Source organism: Watersipora subatra, chromosome 7 (genome assembly GCF_963576615.1).
Source record: "Watersipora subatra chromosome 7, tzWatSuba1.1, whole genome shotgun sequence".
Taxonomy (NCBI): domain Eukaryota; kingdom Metazoa; phylum Bryozoa; class Gymnolaemata; order Cheilostomatida; family Watersiporidae; genus Watersipora; species Watersipora subatra.
The window spans coordinates 28,382,290-28,402,042 of record NC_088714.1 but is presented as its reverse complement, the minus strand read 5'-3'; the positions used below and the strand labels follow the sequence as shown (position 1 = coordinate 28,402,042).

At 33.5% G+C, this 19,753-nt stretch overlaps 1 protein-coding gene across 1 annotated transcript in view; it reads left to right on the top strand.

Annotated features, from left to right (window-relative positions):
- Nucleotides 1–7,200: 7,200 nt before the first annotated feature.
- LOC137400633 (atlastin-3-like) overlaps nt 7,201–19,753 on the top strand; it is a 59,650-nt gene continuing 47,097 nt past the window's right edge. The window contains exons 1-2 of the mRNA XM_068086963.1: nt 7,201–7,264; nt 15,962–16,030. Of these exons, the coding sequence (XP_067943064.1) occupies nt 16,013–16,030 (18 nt within the window). The 5' untranslated portion in view covers nt 7,201–7,264; nt 15,962–16,012. The remainder of the gene's footprint in view (nt 7,265–15,961; nt 16,031–19,753) is intronic.

Genomic DNA, 19,753 nt, shown 5'->3' with positions numbered 1-19,753 from the left:
ATCTTACTCTTTACAAATCTTTAAGCCTCATGGGATGGAAATTAATGTTGGTGTACAGTAACATATTTGTTAACAATTTCAGGGCATTTTCGAAAATCTTTTTGGTAAAGCTAAAACTGCTAACAATTATTGGTATAATAGTTTAAGCATCAACGGTGCTCTGGAGAACACTTGACAATGAGAGCTTTGGAGAGGTTTTGGCATTATAACATGACAGTCATTTTTTGCGTGAATAAATAGAAGTCTACAAATATAATGATGTATGTAATACAGTTCACCTTGACCTTTATGTCAACTGAGCTATGTCTGAACTGATGCATGATGATGACGTAGGTTCATCCACACTGTATTCAGTATGCCATTTTAGTGATAAGGCCAAACCACAACATGGAAATTTTATAATGGCTGATTGTTCCTGCCAACTCTTTTCTTGTTTTTTCTTTCAACTGAACCATAAAATTTTCTAGCAGCTCTACAGAGTTTTCAAGCTTTTTCTGGCCCAAGTACAGAAGTATTATTCTATAAGCACTTACATCATAAACCCCGACCCGTGACCTCTGCCAACATTTCATAGTCCTGGTCACTTCTAGCTGATAGGTGAAACCTAGAGTCATAAAATTTTCCCTCCCATGCATGAAGAACGCTTGACCTGATATGTGCAGGACTATATCTAGTCCCATATCTCCCATATCATTTTATCCTTTACTTTTCAAAGTAAGTGGTTAATGGTATCAAAACACCTGGCTGGAAATGGAGTTCTGTTTGCTTACCTTAGCTCTACGTCAAGGGACCATAGCTATCGATGCCAGTTGCATGCTGCTTGTTTGTTGTTCCTGCTATACCGTTGTACACGCAGTTCATTTCCTTATACATTGCAGAGCAATTGTTAGTGATTCAACCTTGGTCGCATTGTTTTTATTGATCAGTCTCACTGCCTTTTTTTTGGGCGATGGTAAAATATTTGTTGTTCTTGATCAGTTTGTCAGGTTTGAAGGGCTTAATTGACGTGCGCAAAATTATGGGCTTGTTGTTCGCGTGGCTATGCTTACCGTTCCGCGCCTCATCATAATAAACAAGCATTTCTTCTAGTGTAAAATTGTCCTATTGGAGGATTTTTTTCGGGTACTTCATTTACCTGATTCTCTTTAGTAAAGAGTGATAGTGACACAGTGTAGATTTTCGCTTTGAAGAAAAACCGGATTAGAAGTGAAGTTGATTAGAGAGCTTAAGATATGGGCTGACACTTGCTGGCACCAATCCCTGACTGAGAGCTCTATTGTTGGAAACTAGCCACTTGGTTTTCCAGGGAGTGAGGCTATGGTACAGTGTTGTATCAGACTAGAACAGTTTGTGTAAAATTCCTAAATATTTATGATTTGCATAAATTTCTAAAGGAATGATTAATAGATCAGTTTACTGTTATGATCTTTACTCATACTCAATATCAGTGTGTAGCTATAAACAGTACTGTTTTATACTGCTCACTTAGGATGACATTTTCTAGAATATGGTCGGATATACCCCTTCAAACACAATAAAATTTTTCATAACAGTTTAGATTGTTTAACGATTGAATATGTGGATTTGTAGAGCTTGTTCAAGAGAACGTGTTAAAAAAGAAGGATGGGAGATAAAAGAGAATGTGGAAAGTTTCAGACAACCAACTTTCTGCTCTTATTGTGGGAATTCATATGGAAAGTAAAAGCCTTTTACTTCCCCACCAGTTTCGTATAGTTGGATAAGGAAAGAATAAAAGCATAAAAGTCAGATGTAACTTGACACTAGTATATCTGTTCCTTTTATGTTCTGATTTCAATGCCATTACAATAGGGCAGCAGCTGAAAGTATACTATAGTTACTTCATTACTTGAACTTGGTGCACCATGAAGACCACATGACCTTCAGAGAACTAAATAAATCACATAAATAAACTAAATAAAAACACATAAATCTCACAGTTAACTTTATTCCATCAAATATGTACATGCTATCTAGAGAAGTTTTTAATAAATTAATAAGTATAGATTTTAGTTTATAACTTGAAACCAGTCTGGTATATCATGTACAAGACTGCAAAAGTTTGGAAAATGTTATACTGAAGTTCACTCAAAAATCTTGAGATTGCGTTGTAATCAAATGAATACAGTAAGTTGTATATTACTTTTCATCATAGTATTGTCATTTTGCTTTAGATGTAATCTTAAGAAAATGCTTTGCCTAATGCTTTAGAAAATCTATTTAACAAAACTATGTATAAAAAATAATAATAGTAACATACTGCCCAACATTGATGTTGTGAGTGTGACTATAAGACTTTAATAGTCATCCAAACTTATAATTAAATATTGTAATAATCTCATAAGAATTGTTAGAAAAAAATATCATCATTATTTCCTTTACTTTCACTGCTTTGGACATCAGTTAGAATACCAAAGTACTCAAAAGTTTCAAAATTGTCAGTTACTTTGAAATCAGCAAAAAAAAATGATTTCTGTACTTCTACGTTAATTACAGAAACCTTCGGCAGTTCGACAATGCTATAGATTGGTAAAATGTGCACGCTATTTTTTCATGAAATGCGCACGACTTAATGGTTCTATTCTCTGTCGCTCGGCGTTTCGTTTGCCGGTCTTAATTTTGATAAAAGTAAGGCTTGGCCAGTTTTAATAACGATTTTTGGCCAAATTAAGCGGTCTATTTATGTATAATCAGATTAGATGGGTTAGTTTTAAGATATTGCGGTAACCTTTCAAAGACTTGGTAACATATTTAAATAGGTTTATATGTGTTTTGTATCGTTATTTTACTTTGACGACTCTAGAAAAAAAATTGTTAAATTTATTGATGAGATTTCGATGCAAGGGTTTGCGACGTTGCTGATGAACAATTTTCGTAGGTTGTGTGCACATGCATTTATCATAAAAACTCTCAAACTTCGCTCCGCTCGTTTGGTCGTGGGATAATTGTGTTTGTGTGAAATCCTGTTGTTGCCGTCGTTTGAAATCCAACTTTGGATGCTTTGAAAGCAAATAAGATTAACTCACAATCATAACGGGTAACTATTTTAGCCATCCTTATTAATATGGATCAATATATTTGTTTGGAAACGTCGACTCGACAGCGTGTCACCGATGTGTTGCTAAAGTGTTGGCTATCCAAACGATACCGTTTGTCGGTCTGTCTTACCAGGCCTTCATTCATCTTATAGACATCTAGTTCAAATTCAATGCTATGCTGAAGCAATGTTCACTGCTATTTGATCAAAATATAAAACATGAAAGTTTTTTAGAGGTTACATTCTAGGAAATGATAGCCTAAGAGACAATAGCCACACCGGTATAACATTTATTATAGTTAACACCAGAGCGCTGGTCATATAAAACCCGTGTAATCATTTGTTCCCTCACACATGTTGGTGTAGCAAAGTCATTTTCCTTCTCTGAAACTATGTGCATGAAATGCCCCTTTAAGATAGGTAAAATATGCGGTCAATGACCTTTGTATATTAAAGTTCATTAAAGGTGTATGTCTATGAAGTAAAATGTAAATAGTTTCATTACAAACCGTTATTAATCGGAATTCAATTTCAAACACAATAGTAAATAGATTAATTATCTCTTCGATGCACCTATGTTAAATTTTCACGTTGTGATAATAAACAATCTGATGACATTGCAGAAGCTGCTTTTTAGATTTATATTTCTGATAGCTTACCAAATATTGAACTTTAGATCGTTGGTGAATTTATTAATGTTGAAATCACTATATATTGTTATCACGGTTGAATGAATAGAATACACGGTTCAGGAAGGCTTTTTACAATGTATTTCACCTAAACAAGCATAGCCTTGGTTTCTAGTGACATAGTCCAAGGGGAGGTGGTAGCAATTAAATGTTGGACACCCTCTTTCAAGAAATATTTTAATATCGGAAGCTGTTTCAGTGACAAGACACAAGTTATCTTCTACAAAGGGTCAGAAGGATAAATTAGTAAATTATATTAAGTACCGTAATAGCCCTTTAAAAATCTCAACTGCTTTCTATGCTGTGCAGTTTTGCTGTTGGTAGCAAGAACTACAAGTACGATTTTTGAAGTTCCGTAAGTCGCTAAAAGCTCAAAACTGAAGCGATGCATGGTATGTAGTGATTTTCTAACTGAGTAAGTACACTGCAACACACAAACCTGCTTTTAAGGCTATTGTAAGGTTGTATGCTATCTTAGTGCAAATCATGTATAAAATACTGTGTAGTACTCTTACATACGGTTAAACGTGGATTACTCACCCACAGACAGTTTGCACATATTGTTAACTCGAATGGATTCTTTGGTCCGTTCCCACACAATGATAAATTGTTTTACATAACTCGAACTTAACATCATTAACTCGAACAGTTTTTTTGCCAAAGGAACATACATGGTTTTCGTTCATTTTATTCCAAAAGAGTTTGCATTAGTCGCGGAAATGCGATTACTCTGTTCTCCTAGTGAGAGAGCTCCCTATACGTATATGGTGTACATACATTTTCCCGCGTACTGTATATTGAAACCGGGTAGAAAACCATGTAAAAATAATTAATAGGGTCGCTAACACTCTGGCCTAGTTACGGCCAAACTATAAACGTTACAAAGTATTAGCGATGAAAATATAATAAAGGTAGACACAACATGCAAAATACAGAGTGATTATATGCAGACATGTAAAGATAAAATGTCAGAACTAGATTCGTGGCCAACTGTCCGCTACGGTTTTAATTCGAAATTGTCCAGGCAGTCAGATCACTTAAAAAAACAAACAAATCTCAAGTGATAGACAAATATATATACTTTCTGGTAAAATCTCTTAAAACTTCACATGAGGGACCCTTTAATTTGGAACAAGCAATCTATGCTTTTGATTTAAATTTAGTTTGTATATGTACATGTATCTACTGATAAATACATGCACTTGTGACAGTGCTCTGATAACTTGAACGCTTTGATAACTCGAACACTTTCGCTCGGTCTCGTGAAGTTTGAGTTATCCATGTTTGACTGTATATGATATATCCACTGTGATACTTGAGAGCAATCATATATAGGTAGTTTTTACACTGCTACGTATCAGTACTGACTACTGTTTATAGAATATTTGGTGAAGACACACGCCTCAGCATTTCCTTTTGGTACGCCACTGTTACTGTAGCAGTTGAGCCTTTGTTTACTAGTTGTATATACTTTGTAGGTACAAAATCTGGTCTACTGTCAGTGGTAAACTTTTCATTACTCACCAATGTTGTTTTATATTATGTCTTGTATAACATTTCTTATATTGTAATTGTATATTAGTTGTTATTTTATATTTCATAATCCTGTATTATACTTTCATGTTGTTCGTTTCTTTACAGTGTCATTATTCTTTAAAGTTTCTTGGATTATAATCTTATGTTGACTGTTGTGTTATCATTCAAAACTCTTTAAATTTTGTTATAATTATAAGTTAGATGTTATATTATCTTTTAAAATCTTTTAAATATAATTTACTTTAATTTAATTTAAAACTTCGAGCTGCTACATGTGGTTGAAAAATTGAACGTCATCCTTTAATTGAATGTCACTTTTAATGAAACATCATGGCTCATTATTTCCTTTTATTAAACAGCTATTCAATTAGATGATTGTGCGACACCTCCAATTGAATGCCATCATAATGGATGGGTTGAAAAATAGAGTGGCATGGTGTTCAAATAAAGGTTTTACTGTGAATGATGTAGCCACTGTAGTGGTTTACCGTGATCAGACAGAAATAGTTTATGAACCGCTACACATCAGTACTGACCATTGTTCACACAGTGGCAGACACAGGCCTCAGCATTTCCTTTTTCATCTCCTTTCTACTTTTATTTTCTTCCTCCGGTTACTGTTGCAAGTTGAACATTATTTTACCAGTTATAAACTTAGTACAAACTGAGTCTGATTTAGCTGACCCGCGTGAAAGTGTTACAACATGTTGTGGCACAGAGCGTGATGTACAACTACTTGCAACCCATTGATTACAGGCTTGAAAAGGTATTAAAGTATGGATTTGCTGTAGCCTTTTATGTACATCGAAAGTATTTAGAAAACTTTCAAATTAGGTGTCCTTGCTGTTATATCTTATACGGTGATGAACTCTTTTGATATATTTGTGGAAATATTTGGAAAAAATACATGTAATCCGATTTGTAAATAAACATAAGTTAGTCATCCAGTCTAGAAGGTCACTCCTGCAATCAATAGTTTGTCTTTTTCATTTGCTAAAGCCCTAAAAACCTTTTGCCACAAATAGGCCCATATTATGATATGTGAATGTTATACAATCTAAGTCACATTCATTACTGTTCTATGCAATATTGTTATTACATAAAAGATTCAGTGCTACATATTTGCAGCAGCATTTATGTCAATGTGTATTTGTTGAAGCTTTCTATCAGGAAATATTGGAACTATATGTCCTGACTAGTTCATAGCTTTTCTATTTTATTGAAGCTTTTTTATTTATTATATACTAAAGTGTACCAGTAGATCAATAGATCAATAATAAATATGTATTTTATTAAAGCTTGCACAGGTATTATATACTAAGGTGTATCAATAGATCAATAAATCAATACTAAATGTAAACTGACTTCAACTCAGGGTTGAGTCCAGCTCTGAATTATCACTAGCCGACAAGTGGGTTATGACCAGTTATTTTATTATATAATAGGTCAAGAGGAGGAGGTCCTCGCTATTGTCGTAAGTAAACAATAGCGATATCTGTAAATGTTATCAGTGGTACCATCCAAAGTTTCTCAGGGCATATAGATTAGAATTACTTACCACTAGCATGCCTAGCATTAACATGCCGCTCTTATCAGGATCTGTTTATTCTAAAATTAATGCAAACACGTTCCTATTTCCATGCCTAAAACTATAGGCTATGTATGTGCCATCATTTAAGCTTTGAAGTTAGGGCTGGCCAGATGTTCCTGGTGAGAGTTCTTTAAGGCGAGAGAATATTACAAAAACCAAAAACATTGTTTAACAACCAGTGCAGTAAACTCTAATGATTTAGTTGTGAAGGTGGAAGCAGATTGCTAACAAATATGCCGTGAGATGGCGTCATAATTGAAGCTTTTATTTTATTTATAGTTGCTATAAGATGGTCCTTATTTAATTCTTGTATTATTTGTAAGGTCAAACTGGGATCAAGCCAAGTCAAGCTCAGACTGTCTTTGAGGAATAACCAAGGCAAGAGAAACTAAGGTGAGCTTATTACTTGCTATTCAACCTTACCGACTATATTTATATGCAGTCTAGATATACGAAGAACATTTGTTACATATTGTTTAATCTACCATCATGAAGATGTCAACAGACTTGTTATGCCAATTTAGTTTTACAAAAATTGCTAAGCATTGGTGCTGATGATTATACTCGTAGTAACTTATTACCTTTAGATGGTGTAGGGTTGATTGTTAATATCGAAGTACTAGCGGTGCTACCCAGTGTTGCCCAAGTAATAAAAGAAGTATTTGGTCAAAAAATTGGTTTGCCTTTAACATATAACAATATTTGCCATTCTAACTTTTAAACTTTATATCATGAGGAAAATGTTTCATGCAGGTCAAATAAATTAAAAAAATTAAACTGCTATAATCAAGGTTTAGATGTAAATGTGAAATAAATAGCAGGTAATAGCTAAATAGCTAAAGTTGGTTTTGCTGCGATTACAATAAAAGATGATTTGGTAATGATACAATTAATACAAACTGAGGAGACAAAATAAAAATCCTGAATATGTAGAATTGATAATAACAATTTTTGCGTAGAAGTGTGTGTTGTGAAAGACTTTATCGTGCCACCTTCACTGTTATCCACAAGCCGAATAAATCATGGAGAGTGACTGTTATCAGAGCTTACCGCATATATTTATGTGATAAATACATTTGCACTAGTATAGCAATGGTCAAGCATGCATACATAAATAATAAACAGTATTAGTATACAATGTCTATCGTATGCAGGAAGCTGCGCTGCTCTGCCTGCCTCTCTAACCCGTTCTTTCTTTTATTCTCTTCTCTCCCGTTGGCTCCACCCATTTGCGGTTTCTGTTTCCCGCCGTAATGTTCGCTGCTACGTAATCCGCGTACTTTGAGTCACCATTGTTTTTTATTGCCGGCCAGGCCTCCGGGCAAAAAGGAGGAGGCGCGGCTCGGCCTGCCAATCAATCGTCACGCTGGCACCGGATCTGTCCGCAATGCTCTTCCATCACACTTTCCCCCAGGACTGGCCACGGGAGCCATTCGACCGACGCCAGAGGGAAAGAGCATCATACTGCTAATCTTACACGATAGTCCAGTAAATCTCCCAGCTAATCTAACAGTTAATCTTACTTTTACAACAATCTTGTTATAAAATGTGACATTAATTATGAATTGCTAATTTGTTAGGTGTGGAAAGAATGTGTAAGCTGTTACACAAAGCGAGCACTGTGATGAACTTTCGTGAAACACATGGTTAAAGCAAATCAATTACATCAGTACTTTTACCATATATTTTAATATATCAGAGTCTTGGATTTTGAATGAGCCTTTATTCAATACACAAAGAATAATAAAACTATGAAAAACAGAGTGCAATGTGATACATCACATTGCACTCTGTTGCACATTGTGTGAAACATCACACAATGTGATGTCATAATTATAATTTAGCCTTAGGTCGTTGATCTCACTCGCTGCCATTGAGGCTGCTCTTTTCTGTGACAATTGGTGCTCTTAAACCCAGAAAGCGCTAATAATAAACTAGGATTCTAAATAATCAACAATGCCCGGGATCGTGCTAACGCCCGACCAATACAAACACACGGTCTGGGTTAATAGATTTTGGGTGAATGTTAGAGTTTGCTTTTTTCATGCTTTCGTTCATTTTAAACATTTTTAGTAATTATTATCACAACGTTTTATATACCTTTAGAACCATAAGTTGTAAAAGTAGTTGCTGTTGTAGTAGTATTATTATCTGAAGAATTTGTATGGCTTTCCATGTTGCTTTATAAATATGAGTATGCTTCAATAAATATACTGTCGTTGATAGAAGTGATGAAATCACATCAATTAAACTGTGACCTGCAGTGGCGCGGCCTTATGACTATATGTAAATTGCACTTTCGCAAGATCACGCAATGCTTGAAGTTAATTAGCCTTAGTCATGCTCCTCAACATCACAATAAAAAGAAAGAGCTAGTACATAATCTCATCAGGAAAATATAGTATGGTACTTAGAATCTAAGCTATCTATCATAGAAATAATCTGTACATGAAGAGCTAATGATACTGATTCTTTTGTCATCTTCATTGGTTCTCTAGAGTTGTCCTACCTTCGCCTGCCACTAGCATCATTATCGTAGTTAATAAATGTAAGCGATAAGCGATAAAAATAAGCAGAAAGAGCACACAACACCGAATATGAAAATTGTGCCGTCATGATTTGCGTGCTTATACCATTGAAAATTTCTGTGGTAGAACTCTGGGGGAATCATATAAACACCAACCATGTCTGTCTCACCATGTCAAACAATGGCTCATTTGAAAGCAAAGATATTGAAGAGCATGAGTAAGCTAACACAGTACTGATATAATTTATCTGCTTTAATGAACTCAATATTGAACGTCTATTGAGGAGAGGAAACTGCGCAGGTAATCCCTTTGGCTGGGGAAACGAAAAAAATGTTGTTTATCGGTTGCTTGGAGGAAGCGACTTTTATATCGCTTTGGGTGGACGTTTATAAAACTGTTGCCTAGTAACATTAAACAAAGGATATGAACGCTAGTAAGTTTTAAATATCATCAACAATATATTAGCCGATGAATTACAACTTGAAACGATTATCTGAGAGGCGTTTCCTTGTGCTAAAAACTAAAGAAATCGCGATTCCTTGGAAACAAATTGGAGTTGGAAAAACGGGGCAACATTGGCTCAACGTTCAAAATGGTAAAATAACAATTTATTTGATCCTGCGATTGTTAGCAATCTTTTGTCTGATCAGAATAAAAATAATTCAGATGATAGAAGTGATGTAAACTTTTAGAACTTGTGAATATACAGAGAAAAGTATAATCGTTATAGGAGCTCGCATGGCTACACTGTAGCATTAGACTCTACCGTAAGAAATGCTTCCAAGCATTTCGTACGAGGACATTTGTACATAGTTCTAGCTGTTTTGAAGTGGTACATATGCAAATGAACGTTTATGAACAAAATATTTTGTTAACAGAAATAAATTTCAGTTTAAGTTATGCTTGTTCATAGAAAACCGATTTTATTGAATTTTTAAAAATAAATCACACGACTTTCTGGTGTTTTTGTCGGGCTTTAACCCAGCCAAAGGTTTAATACACTATATAGATATTAAAACAAATGTTGAATTAAAAATCGAAAATGTTCAGACAAAATTTTTTGATTAGAGTTAATTGAATAAGTTGTTTTTATTTGAAGAATGAACATAAAATACGTAACTAAATAAAAAAAAAAGATTTAGTTCGTATTTAATGATTGTGGATCGCAATATGAGCGTCAAGAAATACCTATAAATTAATGTGCTATCATCAGAATTAAGGAAATGCAGTGTGGCTGAGAAAAGTCTTCGGAGCTGCTGAAATCAATTAGAAAAGCAACAAAATGTAGATATGAAATAAATAGCAAGTATGTAAACGTAATATACGATACGTATATACGATTACGATGTAAACGATGTATCAAACGGATGATTTTGTACAAAAAAGCAACTTGAAAAGAACCCATTAAAAATCCATATTGCATCGTAATCGGTACAATAATCACCAAATTTTAATTTCGAAATAAATTATTTTTGCAGATATCGCTTTGTGGAAAACAAATTAGCCCTAATATGGCGAAAATGAAAAAAAAACATTGTGTTGCATAGAGTTAATAAAAGTCATAGAGTTTTAGTTACCACGTTATTTTGCTTGGAAATACATATAAAATAATAGGCTAATATCAAAATTAAGGAAATGTAGTATGGCTGGAAAAAAGTTTTCGGAACAGCTGAAATAAATAAGTATAAAAATCGTTATTTTGTCTTAATCAGTGCAACATTGACAAAATTTTAATTTCGAGATAATCTATTGTTGATATCCTTTTGCCGAAAACATATTAGCTCGATTACAGTGAGGACAAAAAAGCATTGCGTTTCATAGAGCTAAAAGAGTTCATAGAGTTTAAACTAATACGTCTATTTTGCGCGAAAACGGAAAAGAGTGTATACATTATGTAGTATGTGCTATGTATCAGAAGATTTTTCGTAATCTCGTGGTTAGAGCAATGGAATTATGATTCCAAGATTTTAATAGCTATAGCTAGACATACCGAAAACAGATAAAATATTTTGAGAAGTATATAGATTGTACAGGAAACTGCCGATTCCATTTACCTTCCAAAAGTCTGTCAGATAACAATGCCGCTTGTTAAGCTGCATTGATACATATGCGTAATTAATAAATATATACATGTACATGCATGACAAGCAAGGAGCATACATGCAAAAGGCGGATGCGTTACGTCTCCCTCTTTCGAATGATCTCTTCTCCTCTTTGATATTTTTTGTCGTAGCTTGGGCTCCATCCCTTTTCTTTTGTTCTCTTGCACGGGTGTCCTCTTGGTCCCTCTGTCTCCTTTCACAGTCCCTCTGTCTCCTCTCACAGTCTCTCGGTCTTCTCTCCTAGTTCCTCAATTTTCTCTTGGGAGCCTGAGCTTCTTCTAGAGGCCGGGCCTGTCTTGGTCCTTTCTAGGCTCAATCCTATGATTGTGGTGGCTAGGAAGTTTATTATTAGTACGGCCCTAGTCACGATGCCTTGCCGTTACAGTATGTCCTAGTGGTACCTAATCACTTCCTATAAAAGTAAAATATGTAGTGTGCCACCCGGCGTTGCCCGGGTAATAAAAACGTCTTTGGTCAAAAAATTGATTTGTATTTAACAAATAACAACATTTGCCATTCAAACTTTTTAACTACATATCATGAGAGAAGTGTTTTGGGTAGTTAAAATAAATTAAAAAAGAAAATAAAAACACCTGTAAAGGTTTTCAAACTTTTTCAAACAACTGTAACTTTCAAAATTCATATCATGAGGAAAATTTTTGTGTGCAGGACAACTAAAGTAAAAATAAATAAAACAACTGTAAAGGTTTTCAAACCACTGTAAATTTAAAAGATCATAACTTTCAGCGACGTATAGCTTTTAATAACGCACAGTGGAACCTCAGTTCTTGAACAGTGTAAAGTTATTCCGTTCTGTTAATCCATTCCGTAAGGTTATTCAAAAACCAAGTTGTTCGAGATCCGAAACACTTTTTCCCATTAAAATAAAATTAAGTAAATTTTGATCCATTCCAAGTTGAGAAAACAACTTTGGTGAAGTATTTTTTCAACATTTTACACCATAAGCTGTATTGTATGCTGCATACTATAAATAGAAATGGGTAGATTGGTTAGGGAAATTTTTGTTTGGGTTTTGGTTTGGGAAACTCAAACTCTTTTGTCGAAAACATGATATCTGATTACTATGGCGTCCTAGCTCAGTGGTAGAGTATATCTGGATAGGAAATTGTAGATGCAATCATCGTGAGTTCAAATCCATCAGAATGTGGAATTTCAAGATTTTAAGATCTATAGCCGGGAATGCAGACAGACGACATACATACTTTGAGAAATGTATAGATCAGGAACTATTATTGCTCTCATTAGGTATGCTTTTTTGGGGAAAGAATGTGTCAGAAGCCATTTTGATTGTATCAGTTTATATCGTAAATAGCATAGGTATAACATACATAGCCTAATACCTATAAAATTAAAATATTGCCTATTTAATATGGACACAATAAATGTTCAAATTTCAAGCTACTATAAGCAAATCAATATAAGCATAGATATATACATGTATTTGCCATGGACTGTGTTGAATAAGCAATTCTGTGTTAATTTACACTTTATATACATAACCTTGGTACTGGAAGTCACTGATATGGCTTTTAGTTTAGTGCAGATATAGAAAGTTTCATTCATGATTCACTCAGTAAAACAGTTGTTAATATTCAATCATTCTTGTTATTTTGTAAAATAATTATGAACCATACACATTGCTGCTACTCATCCCACGACCAAACAAGAGCGAAGCGATTGATTGGGAGATTTATGATAAATGCACATGCGCACAAAACTCCCGAAAAATTATCCGTTAACGGCCATCACCAAACTCTTGCAACAAAATCCTATCAACAAGTTTAACTATTTTTTTGTAAAGTCGTTTAAGTATAATAATGATACAAAACGCATATAAACCTATTTAAATACGAGCCTTTGAAAGGTTACCGCAAATTCCTAAAACTAACCCATCTGATCGGATTATACACAAATAGACAGATTAATTTGGACGAAAATCGCCACAAAATGCTTGAAAAGCTTGGATTAATAAAAGTTAAGACTGGAAATTGAAACGCGGAGTGACAGAGAATAGAACGATAAAGTTGTGCGCATTTCACGAAAAAATAACGTGCATATTTCACCAGTCTATAGCATTGTCGAAGGTTTCTGTAATTAACATAAGAGTACTGAAATCGTTTCATTTTTGCCGATTTCAAAGTAACTGACATTTTAGACTCTTGAGTACTTTGGTATTCTAAATGATGTACAGTGCAGTGTGAGTAAAAAAATGACGATGATATTTTTTTCTAATGATTCTTATGAGATATTAAGATTATGAGATTATACTTATGAGATTATAAAAACTATGACGTTTTTAAATGTAAACAAAATTGTGTATTGGTTTTATATTATTACTATATTAATAATATTGGTTATTCTAATAATATCAGTGCATTTTACTTCTAATATTGGCCAATATTGCATTTCTCCTATTGCAGGGGGAGAGATATAAACATATAATATTTTCCTTTCATTATTGCTGTTTGTTGTATATAATAACACCCACACCCAGCACATTACAGCTACTATTGCAGTTATCCTATTGCACTGCGGTGCCATTTGACTGCTAATATTGCATTTCTCAACCATCAGTACCCTTTCTTTTTTTCCAATATATCTTTGGTCGTGGGCTGTATGACAGTGGAATTTCTAGTTGTAATAGCTGCATTAGATCTCCTGCTCATTTACCTACTGACAGATTATGTGATAGGGCAAGACTTGTGATGTTTTACATCTAGTTTATTGCTAACTTTGTGTTTAACCAAGTTTCTATCATGTTTCCTTGTTTCTCTTGCAGAACTTACTTCTACCTTTTTGCTCTCTATATTCAACACTCTTACTCTCTCCTAGAGAAAAATAGTGTATATGCATAATGTTCTAGCCTTTTGCATTAAGAAGATCTCAAGTGCTCACACTTTTATAATATCTACTTTTGAACATTGGTGGGACATGGGCTACGTATTGAATGTATTATGTTTTACCTTTATTATTCCCAATAATTATCTGCGGAAAATTTAACCAATTTTTTAGTTCTTTTACTGTAACTACTACCAGGAAGTTGTTAGCTGCGATTAATTACCTAATTCTAGCTATAATTGCTTGAATTTATTTACGCTAAAAATTCCGCTGTCATACAGCCCACGTCCAAAGTGATATTGGAAAAAAGAAAAGGTACTGATGGTTGAAAAATGCAATATTAGCAGTCAAATGGCACTGCAGTGCAATAGGATAACTGCAATGGTAGCTGTAATGTACCGGGTGTTATTATGTACAACAAACAGCAATAATGAAAGGAAAAGATTATATGTTTATATCTCTCCCCCTGCAATAGGAGAAATGCAATATTGGCCAATATTAGAAGTAAAATGCACTGATATTATTAGAATAACCAATATTATTAATATGGTAATAATAGAAAACCAATGCACAATTTTGTTTAGATTTAAAAACGTCATAGCTATCAATATCAAGAAGTTGTGATATTTATATAGATTTTTAGAAAATCTATTTAACAAAACTATTAAGAAAAAATAATAACAGTAACATATTGCCCATCATCGATGTTGTTAGTATGACTATAACACTTCAATAGTCATCCAAACTTATAATTAAGTGTTGTAATAATCTCATAAGAATCGTTAGAAAAAAATATCATCGTCATTTCCTTTACTTTCACTGCTTTGGACATCAGTTGGAATACCAAAGTACTAAAAAGTTTCCAAAATGTCAGTTACTTTGAAATCGGCAAAAACGAAACGATCTCAGTACTCTTACGTTAATTACAGAAACCTTCGGCAATTCGACAATGCTATAGACTGGTGAAATTTGCACGATATTCTTTTGTGAAATGCGCACAACTTCATCGTTCTATTCTCTGTCGCTCAGCGTTTTGTTTGCCGGTCTTAATTTTGATAAAAGCAAAGCTTGCGAAGTTTTAATAACGATTTTCGGCCAAATGAATCTGTCTATTTGTGTATAATCCGATCAGATGGGTAAGGTTTAGGAATATGTCGACAATTTTCAAAGACTTGGTAACATAATTAAATATGTTTTTATGTGTTTTGTATAGTTATTATAGGCTACTTGAACGACTTTACACAAAAATGGTTAAATTTGTTGATGAGATTTTGGTACAAGGGTTTGCGACGTTGTTGATGAATAATTTTCGTGAGTTGTGTGCACATGCATTTATCATAAAACTCTCAAACATTTGCTCCGCTCATTTGGTTGTGGGACAATTCTTAATGGAATATTTATTTTTACACCTTCAAATAAATAACATAAAATTACTAAAATATGTAGTTTTTTTAAAAGCAGTCGATAGAAACAAAAAAATTATTTTATATTTTGTCTAGGGTCACTGAAAATGATGAACACAAATGATAGTAGCAGCTTATATGAAACTATATAAGAATTATTGTTGCACGTGTAAATTTTAAACTATTCTGTTATTTTAGCTGATCTTCTACCTCTGATGTGGTAAATCTTAGAGTTCCACTACGAAAATCATGGGAAGTGAAGAATCGGTGAGATGATAACTCCAGTATTTGTTCGTAGCACAGATAATACTAGCGTAATCACTGTAATAATAAATAGACAGTGATGAATTTGGCTGTACCGGAGATGAATAAAACCAAGAAAACATGCTCTCATTTGTAACCTGCATTAATTTAAATGTAAGAGTAAACATACCAATTTAGCAGCTACATGAATTCCAACTATTGCACCATTTTGATACCAAACTGCTTCAACTAAAATAAGTTCAATTGGAAATTGCTGCCAATTATCTAAACAAGGTTTTACTGAACAAAACACATCACAAGGAAAATAGAGGCAAAAATGCTTTTGAATAATTTGCCTAAATAAAATATATTTTTAACTTGAAACTGCTTAGAAGAAATAAACTGTGTAACTTGGAGATATTTGCTGTTTCACTAATATAATAACTTAGGAAAGGATGACTTGACTAGTTTTATAGAAAAACTCAAGAACTATTTGGTTATTTGCAGATTTGAGAAAATAGCCCATTTTATAATATTATTTGAACAATCTTTTGAAGTGATGATCAGAGGAACTTACTCCTAATTACAAAGAAACAATGCAAGGTCTTTTTAAATACTCACAAGGCAAATCATTATAATATAAGTTACCTTGCTCATGCAGTTACACTTCACATGTGGCAGGTTGATCTAAGCTTTACTGTTTAGGAATTTCTAGCACCATATCTGCTATTTTTTGTCTGTGGAGAAGTTAACAACTGAAATTATTTTTATCTGTTGCTCGACATGTAATAACCACGAGCACCTTCAATAACAACTTTATGATTGCCACAAGCATTTTATCTGACCTTCGTAGCATCTTACTATTCTACAACCTCCCCTAGTACACACAGCTAACAAATCCTTCATCATTCTTAGCTTTAAAAAATTCATGATATGGCTGTTTTAACATAATATTGTTTAAAGTTTAGTCAGGGAGCTCATCTCTAATTTTGGTTTATATACTATTTGTAAAGGTATTATACAGACTTCACACTTGAAACTAATCTTTCTGAAGCACCTTTGCTACTTACATACATTAGACCACTAGTAGTATAAGTGAACTTAAATTCTCTTTCAAGTCTCTAGGTTTTCTGATCAAAACTGTCTTTTTTGTCTAATTTATGTTTTTCGTAAATCTCTAAAAATTATCTGATAAAAGCTGAGTTTGTTGTTTGAGACCAATCAATCTACATGTAGAATGTCATGTTTAAAAATCTTTTTTGTTTTTTGGTGTAATATCTTTACTGAGACTATGTGGTCTGAGAAACTTACAGACTACAAACTCCTTCTTTTATACATTATATCTTTAATTACCTATTTGTTTTTAAATAGCCTTTACTATAGACATTCTTTATAAACTATTTATAGTTGATGTCTGGCAACTTTCCATGTTTTGAAACTCTTTGCTTGTATCTATGAGAACCTGATTTTGCCGAAACAAGAGCCGCTAATTGTATGAAATGCTAAAAGAGTCTTTTGTCAGCAGTTCTTATTTACTCTTTGGCTGGGTCAAAGCCCTGCAAAAACAATCATAAATCGAGTAATTTATTTTTTGAAAAGTCAATAAACTCGGTATTCTATGAACATACATAGCTCAAAATAAAATTTATTTTTATTAACAAAATCTTTTGTACATAAACATTCATTTACATATGTACTGCTACAAAATAGTTATGACTATGTACAACTGTCCATGTATGAATTGCTTGGAAGCATTCCTTTTGGCAGAGTCCAACCCCACGGCGTAGCCAATGCCAGTAGCATCGTCATCGTCCAAGCTACTACAACGATCATTTTTCTCTGTATATTCAAAGTCTTCAGAGTTTAAACCACTACCATCGTCTGAATTATTATCATACTGATCAGACAGAAGATCACTAATGATCGTGGGATTAAATAAAGTTGTATTTTTTTCATTTTGAACTGCGCGCCGCAGTTTGACCGATTTTTCCAACTTTCATTTTTTAAGGAATCGCGATTTCTTAAGCTTTTAGCACAAAGCAACGCTTCTCAGATAATCGTTTCATATTGTAATTCATTGACTAACATCTTGTCAATAATATTAAAGATTTAATGGCGTTTATACCATTTGTTTATTGTTACTAGGCAAAAGCTTTATAAAGGACTACCGAAAACGACAGAAAAGTCGTTTCCCCACAAAACCGATAAACCACATTCAGTTTGTTTCTCCAGCCATAGGGTTCACATACAGTTTAAGGAATGAGACAGCTCATCCAGTTTTGACATAATGAGCAGTCTGTGTCAAGCTGTGGTCTCAGTGTTCTTCATTGAATCTATCCAACTTATCCAAGCTCTAATTCCAGGGCTTGCTGTTTTTTTGAATAGCACTCCATGACTTTTACACATATCATTTTGCTCTCTTTTAACTTGTAGAATGCATATTTTAATAGATATTTTAGCGAAAGTGACAAAGTTGATTCATATAGAAAGCCAAATTTTTGATACTCGCCACATACTGAGAAAATTTATTCACAGTCTAACAAGGGTCTTCTTTCCAAAGATGCATTATTCTATTCAGTCTAGCTAAACATCTAAAAACAACAGCAACTAGTTTTATCATTACTTTGAACACGCCTGAAAGCACTACTTATTTCATGATTCACTGATTCTGGGATAACAAATGTAGGTGTCTATGAGTTTCAAACAAACAGGTTTGTGTTGCTGAACACATTTTTTCGTCTTTTTACAATAAATCTTTGGTTATCTTTGGTCAGACAGATGTGTTTCAATGTGAACTGTAAAAGTTTCATAGAGTTAATTGTATCTAATTCATCCAGGCATGCCTTATCATAATCATGAACAGGAAATATTCATAGAGCTCATCCGATCTATTCAGCCCAGACATGTTTCATTCTAATATTTAGGCTCTTTATAATCATTACTTTTTACATGTATGTCTGCTCACTTCTTTTTCCATTTTCTAACAAAATAGATCAGTTTATGACGGTTGTTTATACCTTTGCTTCATAGCTTTTATTGCGATTTCTGTCACATCTGCCCATATTAGATTTTGTTTTCTGTATCCTCTGATTGTTTGGTAGGCCAAGTTTGCTTTTTACTTCTTACTACCAGAATGTTAGTAGATTTGCTTGTTGTTCCTATTTATCTATTCTGCCACCACTAACCTATAATTCAAAAGAGTAATGTATCTCTAATCAATAAGTCTCTCTGCTTCTGAAACTGTCATTTTCAAGAATACTGCCTCAACTTCTTAAGTGACACATTACATGACTCATCAAACTGAGTACAACCTGCTCACTATATTTCCGACTTTAGAGCAGATCTTTGCTAGAAGTCTACAGGTGCAAAACGTTTGCTAGAAGTTTTTTTGATCTCTAAATAGATTTTTGTGGTTACAAACTGTGAGAAACCTAGTGTAAAAAGTTGCCAGACGTTTCGATTATTGAATTACGACGAATTTGAATGTTTCACAAAATTGTCATTATTTTTCTAGCTTTCACACAAGTAGCTTGAGGTAAATAAACTAGATCTTACCTACATGTAAGTATTTAAAATTCCATACATTAAAATGTCTCATGCTTCACTCTGAATTGTACATGTTTTTATTAATAATCTATAAATTTAAATTCAGACAAGTAACTTGAGTTCAATAAACTACAAGTAAGTCTTGTTATTGGAGAGCAAAAATATTAAAAGTATTATAATTATTGTTGTAGAACTTGACAT